Raw genomic sequence first — 14,873 nt, forward strand, 5'->3', positions numbered from 1 at the left:
AAGGTGGCGTAAAATGAATTCTCCAATTTTATTTTTCAATAACTTTTTACTGCGGCCTCCATTGCTTGTATACTGTATCTGCAAGGTGAAGTCGAAAATAAATAAGACTGAGCCAAAATAGAAACAACAGGAGCTTTGTTCTGATAACTTCGAGTTTATTTATATTAAAATAGTCCACTCTGACCTCGATTGTTTTGCGTGATCTAAAAGCTTTTCGAAAGAGTGTGTCAGGTCATTGACCGAACTGTCCTTCAGCCTTTTGGATGACCTCTATGGACGCAAAACGTTTTCCTTTCATAGCTAAATGCAATTTTCCGAATAGATAGAAGTTACAGGGAGCCATATCAGGCAAATACGGTGAATGATTGATGGATAAAATGCGATTTCTAGTCAAAAAATTAGTCACAAGAGTGGACCGATGAGATGGTGCATTATCATGCAATAAGCGCCAGCTTCCTCCCTCCCGCTATTCAGGGTAAATTCGACAACGCTGCATTGACGGTTTGTCCCTTTGGCATGAACTCCTTGTGGACAATTCCCTTCGAATCGAAAAAACAAATGAGCATGGACTTGATTTTTGACTTCCCCAAACACGATTTTTTGGGTGGCTGTTCGTCTGAGGCCATCCATTCGGCACTTTGACGCTTAGGTTCAGGTTCATGTTGGAAACACGTTTTAAAGAAGTTGCTGCAAAAGAAGTTCTCGTCTTTTCTCCCTCTATAATGAGATCTTTCGAATGTGGAATTCTCAGCAATTTTTGGTCCTCAGTTAACTTGTGCGGAATGAAACGAGCACAGACCTTTCGTAAGCCCAAACGATCAGTTAAAATGCGATAAATCGATGCTTTGAAGGTATTCAACTCTGATTCCATGAACTTCCATGATGATTTCGGTTCATTTTTGATAAAATTACGAACAATTTCGATGGAATTTTCGGTGATTTTGGGCGGCCTGTATGTTCATTGTCATTTATGTCCTCCTCCGGGATGGACAATCATCGCCATTAACTTTTTTCATCAATTCAAATGTTTCGGTAAACGTTTTTCCAATTTTAAAACAAAATTTGATATTAACACTTTGTTCGAAACCCATTTTTGCACCGATTACACAAACGTGCTTAAACTTTAGACGCAATAACTTCGTTTCCGCTGAACCGAATGTCACCTAGCTTTTACTGGAAGTCAGCTAGGGATGTAACTTCCAACGCACTAACTGTGTAAAAAGATAGCGGATCAAAAACATTTTTAAGACGCCAGTCTTGTGGATTTTGGACTTCAACTTGTATAACTCCTAGCAGACCTAGTTCCATTTTTAATGGTTTATTCAATAGATTCCACAGAAGGAGAACGCTTCAACTCCGAAGACGACGGACAAGAGGACTAATTTTTTACTTTTCCGTTTTCAATGTCAATTTGCTGATCAATATAGAGTAGTGCTCTTAACGCAGAGCTCTTCAAAAACTGCACCAATTGACATCCGTTTTGGACTAATTGCAAGTCATTCCACTTTGCGTAAGATATTTGTAATTGAACTGAACTCCAAAAACTTTTATACAGGTCTTTCACCTATTATCACCTTCTTATATACGATTAGAATTATTTACAATTCCCATCAAAGTGAGTGGTACGTGCCACTCCTGTGGTATAGCTAGCGATGTGACACATTTTAGAACCCCAGCTTCCATATTCGTAATTAGCTCCAGCTACTAGGTTAACAAAAAAAAATATCGACCAATTCTTTAAAGTACACCCAGTTTGTGCGTTTGTTGGGCAACCTCGCTAAACGCACAGAACTTCTACTAAAAAAGATAAGCACAGTCTTAACAAACACATGTCTTCTGCTGAAGTTGTCTAGACGAGGAAGAGGAAGAGATGATCCCGCACCTTTTGTGTCACTGTCCTGCTCTATCCAGACGTAGGCTCGCCATTTTGGACAATCCTTTAATGAATTGGAAGATCTCAGCTCTGTCGAAATTAAGGATCTTAAAAATTTTTTTTAAAGTACACATTGACTTTAGGAGGGATAGGGGGTAGTTTCCCACGCTGCATCACAATGGGCCATGAGCCTGAGCCTGTACCACAGTGGACAACGGCTTCAACCTAACCTAACCTAACCTCGCTTGAGCTTTGTTTTCGTAAAAACCAGAATTTATAGTTAACCCTCGCCACGATGTTTCATGCAGCAACTCGAACGGCGAGTGAGAGGCGACAGTGTTTGTTTAGACTAGATTTCTTTATATCCAGTTCACAGAAGCTCACTATTGGTTTATGAATAGATCCCTCAGCTGTTTATGTCTTTTCATAGGAAGTTTAAAGTATACTGTATATACTGTTTTTCACTCATTTTAATCACTCATAAAGTTTTAAGGCCATATAAAAATGGAAAATAGCAATGTGATTAGCTCAAGTGAAGATGAGTTCGATTTTGAACTGCTTAGGAACATATCTATTCATGGTGAAATTGGTGGTATATCAAGTGAGAACAGTGAAGAAGATAGTGACATAGTATTGGGTGTAAGAAATACGAAAATTAGATTAATAGACAGAGAATCCGGAAGAAGAGAATAAAATTCAATCCCGGCAAAAAACTACCAGGGCCACAGGTGCCCTCAAATGTAAAAGAAGGTTCGGATTTTTTTAAGCTATTCTTTACTGACGAACTGGTAAATAAAATAAAATAATAATAGATACAATTATGCCGCAACAAAGTTAGAGGGAAGGACGCTGCCATGACGTGCGATTTGGCAAACATGGCATAATGTCACCAAGGAAGAGTGTTGGGCGTTGTTATTTAAATATGGGAGCGATACCACTGGTTAATCTACAAGAATATTGGTCAAAAAATCCAAACAGCCACATTCCGTTTTATCAAAATACATTTACACGGGATAGATTTCTACAAATTTTTTGGATGTTGCATATGAAGATAGTTTCAGCACAAGATACTAACACTACAACACGTCTGCAGCTAGTAAGTGGCTACCTTGATTATGTAAACTCAAAATTTTTGAATTATTTTATACCGAGTGCACAAATTTGTGTTGACGAATCGGTTGTGAAATTCAAAGGCCGAGTTTCATTTATAACATATAACGCGAAAAAACCAACTAAATGGGGCATTCGAATCTACACATTAGCAGATTCGAATACGGGTTATGTTTGTGGAATTCTGCCTTACTATGGTAGTCTTACAACGCAAACATTGATAAGGCCGGAACATCCAGTATCGGCTAGAATTCCATTACACCTGTATCAATGTTGTTGAATAAAATTCCCAGTGCGCGAGGACATCATATGTTTACAGACCGATATTATACTAGCTGTATTTTAGCTGATGAACTACGTAAATTAAAATGTCATTTGACTGCAACAATATTAACAAATAGGAAAGATTTGCCAGATGCGATCAAAAAACCAAAATTTCCAAAACACAAATAATTGATATCGTATCACAGAAATAATAGTTTGGTTCTGGCGTGGAAGGATAAGAGGATTGTCACACTTTTGACAAATTGGGATAATGTAGAGATGAGTACCGTAGGAAGAGTTCTTCGCTATGGTGTTCAAACTGTTATTAAAAAACTTAATGCCATTATAAATTATTCAAAATTTATGGGCGGCGTTGACGGGGCCGATCAGTATGCTTCCACATAATGTTTCATGAGGAAATCGCTAAAGTGGTGGCGAAAGTTGTTTTTTTGGGGAATGGAAATCTGTGTAATTCTTATATTCTGTATAGACAAGTAAAAAAGCAGAAGAACGAAGAACCACTGACACACTTACAATTTGTAAAAACTTTGGTAGATCAATTGAGAGGCGACTTTCAACAATCGCGAGTTCAAGATTCGATGTCGACCTTTAATTCCGATGCGGTTCGGCTAAATGGAAAGCTCCATGTGATTCTCACAGGCACAAAGAAGGATTGTAAGGTTTGTTCTTATCGAAACAAACCAGGGAAAAGGCATGAAACAACGTACTATTGCGATACTTCTTCGGATAAACCAAGGATGCACCTTGGAGAATGCTTTATGAAATATCACACAAAACGTAACTATAGAACTTCAAGTTAGAAGATTATATTTTTCAAAATATAAATAAAGATATTAGGCTAATGTAAAGGAAATTTCGCGAATTTTGGTATAAAACGAAAAACAATTTTTACCCCTATTTTCTAAAAATGCTTTGTAAAAGAATTATTCATAATAAAAACTAAAATTTAAAATATAAAGTAAGTGGAATAATAGATATAAATTAATCACAAAATAAAAACATTCAAGTTAAAAACTTTATTAATTCTATTAGTAATCCAGTTGAAGAATTATTTTTTTAACCTAAAAATAAAAAAAATATAATTTTATAAGTTTTAGTTTTCTGTTTCTGTATGGGATAGCTCTCTATACGAGTATTGCAGTCCAATTTCCTACTATTGTATTTGTGTAAACACCTGTAGCTCTATTTTTGAACTCTCTTGAATAGTTTACGGCAAAATGTAAATATCCAACTTGATCAAGGCCAAAATATGTCTTCCATGTATCGGTTTAAAATATAACGTTTTCGTATGTTAATCTGTATATAAATTCATTGCATGCTACCTATAAGACACTCGTAATATATGCGCAAAATCGTCTCGAGTTGCTGCTCCACCCGAACGAAAAAGTCGTCGAGCACAAAGGGTTAAAATTAATGGCGATTAGTCTGATGAGAGATCGGGACTTGTATGTATAGTGACTCTATTTTCGGATACACTTTTGCTTATACAGAAATTGATGATGTCTGGTTTTTTATTTGTGTCGCTAGGCCAGTAGGTGAGGTGGCCTGAAGAGAAACGATGCAAGTTATTCACCTGCATGGCTCTGGAGAACTCGCATCCTCCTGGACGTCCTCCTCACATATTTATGTATGATAATAATAAGTAATTATGTATGTATGTATGTGTGTGTGAAGTCAAAATAAAATGTTTTACAGCATCAGTATTGACAGGTTATTTTAAAGCCACAACTGGTATCACTATTAAATTTATAAAAAAAAAAAATAAAAAAAAAATTTTAAAATTAGTAAAAACATCAAAATGAGACGCATCATTTGCAATACTTTCTCTGAATACTCTCATCTTCTAAGATTCATAGCGTTAACCCCAAGTCTCCACCCTTTATGCGATATTGCCATGCGTTGTGCGCGCTTAAAGTGTTAACTTCATTAACCGTCTGCATTTGTCTAAGCTTTTGTGGCAACCAAAAAAAAATCAAAAAAAAAAACAAAAAAAAAGCAAAAACAAAAACAAACAACGGTAGACAACAAGCAAGATAAACCTACTCATAAGTATCAACACCAGCAACAATCAGCAGCCATGGCCAAATCGCTACACCGCTGCAGCATCGTGTTGCGCACAGCAGCAGTGCATTCAAATTTGCATCCTCGCACCCTCTGCCCTCGCTCCATAGTCTGCGCTTGGCTCGTGTGCAGCATGCGCACCAACAATTACAAGCATTTGCAACAACAAGCTAGTGAAAACTAAAAACAAAATATGGATATGTGTATTCTTTTTTGTTTTTGTTTTATTGCAACGCCGCAAAAAATCGTTACAACTTAATTCACAGCGTGAAATGCCATAAAAGTGTCTTAAACTTATGTTAATAATTTCCCATTGAAAAGTGAGCAAAATATGTTGGAAATAAAGCAACTGAAACGCAATGAGGAAGAAGAAGAAGAAGAAGAAGAAGAGGAAGCGTAAGAAACGGTGCAAAACATATGTATGAAATTCTTTCGGGCTTATGTAGTGATGGCTCTCTGGGCAACGACAATGTGACTAAAGGTGCTAGCAAACAAATTTCATGCTGTGCTGATTTTAAATTTGCGTTGTGATTGCAAGCTGACACCTCACGGTAGATATGCGCGCACTCATACACACACATACATACCCATGCCTACACCCGATCATTTAGTATACCTAAAAGGGCTCACTTAGGGCACATACACAGGGCACTCATATTTTCGTTGAGTGAATCTAAAATATATATGTAAGATAAGACAAGATATAGGATTACAGAGGAACATAAGGAAATTGTGATCTGGAGGACCCTTTTCATTCCGATATCACATGCGTAACCCCTCGAACTCAGCTCGCCTTCAGCCACATAATGTTCTTAGTGGAAGATACTTCTATTATAAAAATATGAACCTCGATCTAGTCAAAATCTTGTACTCAGCCAGAATGTGTTGAGATGGCTCTTCGTTCTCCAGACACAGTGTCGGAATTCTATCTCAATAGACATACAGTCAGCGTCAAAATGATAGCACATTTGATATTTTATTTTTAATTTTACATATGTTACGAATGATAAATTTAGATTCATACAGTTCCAATATATAGGTATGTAATAATATATTTAAAAATAGTGATTATGGACAACCAAAATTAGTAGCTCTTCATTAAAGTGACAAAGATTATTTTCGTACTGCGTCAAAAATATAGCACATTTATGGAATCAGTGAGTTTTCAACACATAACAACAATAAATAAAGAAAAAAACTTATTCTAATAATGAGTGGACCCCCCATTTTTCTTTATGACTTCAGTCATGCGATTTGGAAGTGATTTAAATAGTTTCTTAATATACTTTTGCGGAATCTCGACCCACTGTGCTAAAATGCTGCTTTTAAGTTCGTCAATACTATCATACTGACGATTTTCGGAGTAAACCTTTCTTGCAAGAGATCCCCAACAATTTTCAATTATGTTTAGGTCAGGAGATCGGGAGGGCCACTTCAAAATATTAATGTTTTTTTCGTTGAAAAATATTTTTACAATTTTTGCTGTATCCACAGCTGCGTTATCCTGCTGGAAAATTAGGGAACCTTTTGTAACATGATGGCCACGGTTTACCACTTCGTTGCCAATCAGATTTATGTAGTCTCTGCTGTTCATTCTTGAAGGTACAAATTTAATTTCACTACTTCCACGATAACCAAGCCCATATCATGACACATCCTCCTCCATGTTGGCGACGGCTCAAAACCTTAGGCTCCTTCCGCAAGTCGTGGTAATAGTAAGCCCAACCATCCAGTCCATCTAAATTGAACTTTTTTTCGTCAGTAAACATAACACGCCGCCAACGTTTATTCCACTTAATGTGATCTTCTGCAAATTGTAATCTTTCTTACCGATGCGTCGCTGTTAGTGGTGGCTTCCTTTGAAGTTTTTTGCGTTGGATAGTTTCAGATTTTTGCAAAAATCTTTGTACATTACGTACACGTGTTTCGACACCAGCTGCTTCTGCAATTTTCTTGGCAGTGAGGTCAGAATTGGATGCAACACGCAAAATCGCTCGCTCTTGTCTAGTCGTAACTGATTTTGGGCGGCCTCCGGAATGAGCTTTTCCATAATTCCCGGGATCTTTTAATAAATTTGAAATTACTTTACGGCTTCTATTTAATTGTTTTGCAATTTCACTTATTTTTGCTTTGTTTTATGCAAATTTAGAGCCACTTTCACTTCTGCACTGTTAAGCTGCGTTCCTCGCCCCATTGTTATCAATAAATGTTATTGTTATTATTATTGTACAAAATAAACACGTTTTTTTGCGAAACAAAATTATTGTCCACATTTAACGACTGTCCATCAATAACTACGAATTATTTTGTGCAAATGTGCTATCATTTTGACGCACCGATTTCACACATTTTTCAGATAACGGTAGTTTAACTAAAAAATATTTACCGCTATGCCGCTCAAAATGAGCATGTGGACACATGGGACAAAACAAAAAGAATAACAAAAGGAATACAAACATATTGAAGAAGTTTTTAGTTTATTTGTGATTGTGCTATCATTTTGACGCTGACTGTAAAGCAGCCGGTTCATAATCGAGAAGATAATAAAATAATATATATATATATATATATATTATATTTTCCCATAGTTCCTAGGGCCTCAATAAACAAGTTATAATTTCGTTTGTTTAGAACTAGATGTTTAATTTGGCTCCATGAGCGGACTTCTCTGTCCGCCTCTGCTGCTACTTGTCGCCTCCATGTGTTGGCTGATCTCCTGCACCTACCGCTTTCTTGGGGATTCCAGTCCAGTGCTGTCCTTGCAATGTTTACCCGTGGTTTGCGCAATGTGTGTGCGATCCATTTCCACTTGCGACGCATAATTTCTATGTGAGCTGGTGTTAGCCCGGTAGCCACCCAAAGATCATCCTTGCTTATAATATCAGGCCACAATATCCGCATTACCTTTTGTAGTCAACGTTTTAGGAAGTATTGCAATGATTGTGACTTCACGTTGCCATCAAATATTTTCAGTTTTGTGTGCCTGGAGATGGGGGTTGATCTCCATACCTAGTCTGGCATACCAAATGCAACGCGTCCCTTAGATATTCGTTGGCGTATGTCAGTTGTTGATCCGCCGTGACTTTTCATCAATTACTCAGATGCCACTGTTATTCAGGAAAAATATATTCAAGAAATAAAAATAAAAATCAAAATAAAAACTAAGTAAAAGTATCGTTGAATATATATTAAAAAAATAAATTAATTGAAATAATTTTCAAATAAATAATTAAATAATTTTAAAATTTTTTTTTCATTTCAGGAAATCCATGCTGATATGCTGGAAGCTAAACACAGTTAACAGATATATTAAAAATTTTGAAATTATGCTCCCAAGGTAGCAAAATTGATCTACATCTTCAAGCGGCGTGTCGTCAATTTGAAGGGCTTGCGTTTCGGTGGTGCTAATCCGCATGTTACTTTAGTCTTTGCTATGTTAATTCTTAGACCTGTTTGTGCTACTGCCCGGCATACCGCTTTTAGTTTAGCTGATGCATCTTAGTATTTGTGCGATAGTAAACAAATGTCGCCCGCGTAGTCTAGGTTTTCAAGCCGGCTGCATAAACCCCAGGAAATGCCCTTGATACCGCACACGCTTGTCGCATTGCTAGGTCCAGGACTAGTTTGAACAGGAGTGGATATAAACACTAAGAGCATTTTCGTATTTCACGCGGCATGAAGCGCCCGAGTACAATTCTTTTATGATGGTGACAATCTTTTTAGGCATGCCTTTGTGTTCAAGAGCTTTCCAGATTGCTTCATGGTTGAGAGTGACGAACGCTTTCTCGAAGTCGATGAAGCAGAGGTAAAGAACCGAGCGCCACTCAACCGACTGCTCCAGGATCACTCTCAAGGAGTTTACATGATCGACGCAAGAGTTCTTTGCGTAGTCCCTGGTTAAATGAGGCTGTCCACTTTTGTGAATTACGTGTGCTATCACTTTGTTCACCATGTTTAGCAACGTGATTTCTCGCCAATTTTGCACTCAGATAGGTTGCCTTTCTTCGGGAGAAGGCTCATAACCCTCTCTTTTAACTCAGATGGTATTCTTTCAGAGTTCCAGATGTTTTTCAATAAAGGCAGAAAGATCCGAGCGCTTTTCTTGGGGTCAACTTTTAGTAGTTCCGAGTTGATGTTATCGGACCCGGGAGCTTTGCAGTTTTTTAGAGACTTTATCGCATTTATTATCTCGTATTATCTCGCTCTTATTCGGGCATATCGTGGGGATGTCACGTCTTGCAATGTGACGTTGGCAGCTACATGACAGAGTGGGCTGCAAGGGTGGGGCTGACAGTAGCTTCTTATAATAGCGCTCCCAGATGTTAACTTGCTTGTCAATAATAAATAAATAAAATAAAACAGTCGATATGAAGAGGGCAAAATAAATGCCAGTAGCTCAAAATTTTTAAACAATACACGAAGTTAAAATAATGCCAATTGTAATAAGCTCAATGAGAACAGTACCTAAACACAGAGTGGAAGCTTTACCTGAACTAAACCTAGATCGTACAATAAAATCATCGCTCAGATGCAAAAAGTATCCCTCATAAAAGCAGGACTGGGCGGAGAATATCGCCAAAGAAGCACAGGCCGCTCAAACAAACCGCACAAGTGATCTCTGACAAGTAGTACACAGGCACCTTTGAATACAATAAGAGACCATTGTGGCAAGCTGGTAACCTCTGCAGACATTCAACTGCAGCTCTGAATTAATTTCTACAGAAAAATGTTGGAAACACACCGTTTCAATATGTGACCGCGTTGTTCACCTTGAAAATCCAAATATCAATACAGAATATCCCAAGTAATTCAGAAATCTGCGATGTGTGGATCACGTCAACAGCCTACGCATCAGCGTCGAACAATTGGTAGATCTCCGCTTTTCATGGGATTTACTGACTTTGAGAAGGCCTTCGACACCTTGGAGCATGCCACCATGTGGAAAGTGCTAGCGTGCAAAGGGTTATCAAAGAAGACAACTTGCCGAATTCTTCATGAAAGACAACTTGGTGACAAAATAGCTATTAAATGTGGTATGCTGCGCATTTTATCACCATTACATTTCATTACTGCTTTCGACCCTTTGTTGCTTAAGGCAACTAAGGTGAGAGAGGCATCACACGGGGCCGAACTGAACGGCTCGATGATTTATACTACGCTGATGACATCTGGCTGCCTCTGCAGATATGGAAAGTAGAATCGAATTGGTGGTTAATTTTGCAACGAAAGTAGGACTGCGGATAAACGTTGACAAAACTAAAGGTCTCCAAATTAACACCGAGCATTTTTTCATCTACAATAAGTCATTGGAAAATGTAGAACGGGTTTTATTACTTAAGCTCCATCCTTGACAAATGTGGCGGCTCTTCGGCTTGCAAAAGCTAGACAAGTTTTCAGCGCTCTAGGCCCAGCGTGGAACTCTCGCTCCATCTGTGAATCGATTATAAAATTAACACCGTTGTGCGGATGCGAATCGTGGAATGCAGCACCAAAAGGCATATAGAAAGTAAAAGTGTTTGTCAATAATTGACTTCAAATGTTCAATAAGTGACGCCAAATTTTCAAAATCTTCTGGCCCAATACGATAACAAATGACAACCTGTGGCACCTAACACAACAGCAACCTATCAATACAGACATTGTAAAACGTAAGTCGAATTGGGTATGCAAACCACCTGACGAAATCGCTAGGCGAGCCATTACAAGGAACCCACATGACAGCAGACGTAGAGGAAGAATAGCTCATACCGGGAAAAGGCAGCTGGCAATCGAAATGAAGAATCTCCAGCTAAGTTAGAACGAGATAAAAATGTATACAAACGACAGAACAGCTTGGAAAAAACTTGTTACGGCCCTTTGCTCCTTAACGGAACGATAGGAACTTATATATGTAGGATAGTGAACTTAAGGTGAGATGACGAAAAACAACGGCAACTAATTACAACAGAGCTCAACCCTTGGTTTTCGGACCCGGGTACTAAGTTTTTTCTGGCAGGCAATGACAACCCACTGAATGTATTTCTGCCCTGAAAAAGCTCCTCATAAAAATTATTTGCCGTTCGGAGTCGGCTTAAAACTGTAGGTTCCTCCATCTGTTGAACAAAGAGGAGGAGTTCGGTCAAACACCTAACAGAAGTGTACACCCCAGTTATTTTACAACTTGTTCTATTATTTCGTGTTTCGTGCCCTGGGTCTCGAAGCTGTGCACTCCCGAATGGTAGTCAATCTCCAATCCATTCAGCTACAGCGGCGGCCGGTTTTGGCTCGGTTCGGACCACAAAGAACTGTTCAAAAATTGTGAAAAATTTTCAAAAAATACTGCATCGGACGTTTTCTGCAAAAAAAAACACAATTTTTTGACGCCTCTAGTGAAAACCCCAATACCTGCCTGTTTTGAATAGATTTCTAATAGGAAGTAGATTCAATAGACACAATGTTGTGGTGCACTGTTAATGATTAATCCAAAAATGCTTTTATTATAAACAAATCTTATAACGGATGTTTTAGTATCTGCTAGCTGTGCTTAGCTTCCAGCATATCAGCATAGATTTCCTGAAATGAAAAAAAAAATTAAAAAATTATTTATTTGTTTGAAATTTATTTAAATTACAATAATTTCTTTTTTTTTTAATATATATTCAACGATACTTTTACTTAGTTTTTATTTTAATTTTTATTATTATTATTATATAAAGAAAAGTAGAGAAGATCCACTTTAATTTAATTAATTACTTTAATTTTTATTTTTATTTCTTGAATATATTTTTCCTGAATAACAGTGGCATCTGAGTAATTGATGAAATGTCACTCGGAATTTTTTCGGTATAAAAATCGATAATGGACGTCATTATTGTAATTTTGAGCCAGAATTTTGGCCTACAACTGTCAATGCTGTGTGCGCTACTCTGTAGTTGGAATTATTACTACAGATTAACGTATCAAACTGTACTTATCCACACTCATTACTCACAAACAAGGAAAGAAATTCGTGTTCGTTGCGGATATTTTCAGTTTTACACCTGCAGCTTTTAAGCAAATCACATGCAAACAGCGAAGCACGCAGCCGCTGGCAGCCAGCGCTTACAACATTTTTTATTTTTATTTTTTATTGTTGCTGCAGTGTTCACTTGTACTGTACTATAATGCTTGGTGCACGTTGTTGTTGTGACAGCAGGGAAACGTTACGTTTTTAAGAAATTATGCTTGATCACGTGATCAATTTAATTATTTATAATTTGTTAATATTTTCTTTTCAACGATTTGTGGAAAAAACATAAAAAACTTGCAGACAATTAAATCCCAGATACACACCGCAACACAGGTACAACTACATACTCAACCTCATGCGTTTTCAATAAACCGTTTAGTCAGTTTTGTAGTCCGAAAGTAGTTCAGTTTGGCACACTACTAGTCTGGTCAGGTCATCCGCCTCACAGTTTCCCGCAATGTCGCTGTAACCAGGAACTCAGATGAGGCTTATGTCGAAGAATTCGGACACAGTCGAAAGTGATGTCAGGCATTCCCTGACCAGTTTCGAATGCACCGTGACTGATCCGAGAGCCCTTATTGCCGCTTGGCTGTCGGAGTAAATATTTACTTTCCTGACTGTTAGTACGCATGTGAGCAGCCAATCAGCTGCCTCCTTGATTGCGGCTACCTCTGCCTGGAACACACTGCAGTGGTCCGGTAACCTGAATTTTAGTCTGATGAGGAGCCCTTCGCAAAAGACTCCTCCACCAACCTTTCCTTCCAACTTCGATCCATCCGTGAACAAGTTCACCAGACGCTGTCCGCAAGTGTAGCCCCCGTTCACTCTTCCCTTGATGAAAAATGAATGAAGAAGGTTCCGGTTGAACTAAGCAAGGGTATTCACTGATCCGTTCACAGGGAGATGAACTCAAAGTTTCTAAGGAAGCTTGAGTGCCCACAAGTGAGGTTGAGCTGCCTGCGAGTGCCAGAGTGGGAGTCGTTCGAAGCGCCCCACTGTTTCCAATGAGTCTCGACCTCTGAACTCTCTCCAGCTTCTTAACCAATGTCGTCCTCTCTAGTGAGTTCCATCATACTATGACTCCATATAACAAGATAGGCTTAACAATAGTATTATATAGCCAAAAAACAACTCTAGGTGAAAGACCCCATCTTTTGCCAATTGCGCCCTTGCACCCATACAAGGCGATTGTTGCCTTCCTCACTCTTTCCTCAATATTGGGCTTCCATGTAAGCTTGCCTGCAAGGACAATACCTGGGGACCTCACCTTGTCAGAATGCATCAGAGGAGCGCCCCCTAGTGAGGGAAGTTGAACTCTGGTATTTTATATTATTTTCCTTGTAAATATGACGAGCTCCGTTTTAAGAGGATTCACCGGCAGGCCGAAATCCGTTGCCCATCTAACAACTGCGTTCAGATATCCCTGCATTAAGTTGTACAGAGTATCCACAAATTTTCCTCTAACAATTAGTGCCACGTCATCCGCGGAGGCAATTACCCTGCAGCACCCTTTCACCAGCTCCTCCAGCAAGTCATTTACAACAACAACCCAGAGGAATGGGGAGAGAACACCACCTTGCGGAGTGCCTCTACTCACCTGCCGGTGAATTATGATGGAAAAAAAAATTTGGGGAAAAATGATATTTTCATTTCTAACACTGGTACTTGTTGAAGCCCCCTCGTATTTATAAATGGTTGAAATATAGTTCTATAGAAAGATTCTATTCCAGTTATCAGTTGATTTCAGCATAAGGTCTGCACTACATATTTTCTCCGTCCGATTTCAAAGGTTTTGTGAGCATGCGTGGCCATTGGAACAAGACGAGATATATTCTTTCCTCTCCGTGCGAATTTTGCAGTTTGGTAAACTGTAATAGCGATGGACTTCTTAAAGGCATTCGGAGACCATTAAACGCGGCACAATTTGGCTAGCATTGAGAAGACGATGGAGTCCCGTTGCCTGATCAATGAGCTGGATGAGGGTTCTGAACTCGGAGTACTGTACAATGGTACCATAATGGACACATTCTCAACCAACTCCGGAGTTAGACAACGCTGTTCCCTCGCACCGCTCCTGTTCGCCATCCTCCTAGATTACGTCATGTGCCAATTCACAACGCGCCGCAGAGGCATTACATGGTTTCTCACCAGGCAACTGGAGTATTTGGACTTTGTTGACGATATTTGTCTGCTGTCGCTTAAGTTGACCGATATGCAAGTGAAGGTGGATGAATTAGTAACGCTGGCACGCAAAGTCGGGGAAGTAAAAGTCGCTGAAATCAAGGCATTGGAATCAACCACAGCAACAATAACCTCGTAATGATGGAAGGCAAAGAAGTGGAGTTCGTTGATATTGTAAATAGCTACTGCAAACTGTGCTCCATTATAGCAATGGACAGCTGAATAGAGGAAGACGTCAAGAACAGATTGAGGAAAGCAAGGAATGAGAAGCCCATCTTACGCCAGTCAACATGCAAGAAATGGAGTTGGATAGGCCACGCACTTAGAAAACTATCCCACAGCATAACAAGGATGGTCCTAGATTGGAGTTCGCAG

General features: G+C 38.8%; 1 protein-coding gene across 1 annotated transcript; it reads left to right on the plus strand.

Annotated features, from left to right (window-relative positions):
• Positions 1-14,262: 14,262 nt before the first annotated feature.
• On the plus strand, positions 14,263-14,637 carry LOC128855885 (uncharacterized). Its single transcript, XM_054091106.1, has one exon. The coding sequence runs from the start codon at positions 14,263-14,265 to the stop codon at positions 14,635-14,637; it is 375 nt and encodes a 124-aa protein (XP_053947081.1).
• The last annotated feature ends 236 nt before the right edge of the window (positions 14,638-14,873 follow it).

Source organism: Anastrepha ludens, chromosome 2, assembly GCF_028408465.1.
Source record: "Anastrepha ludens isolate Willacy chromosome 2, idAnaLude1.1, whole genome shotgun sequence".
Lineage (NCBI taxonomy): Eukaryota > Metazoa > Arthropoda > Insecta > Diptera > Tephritidae > Anastrepha > Anastrepha ludens.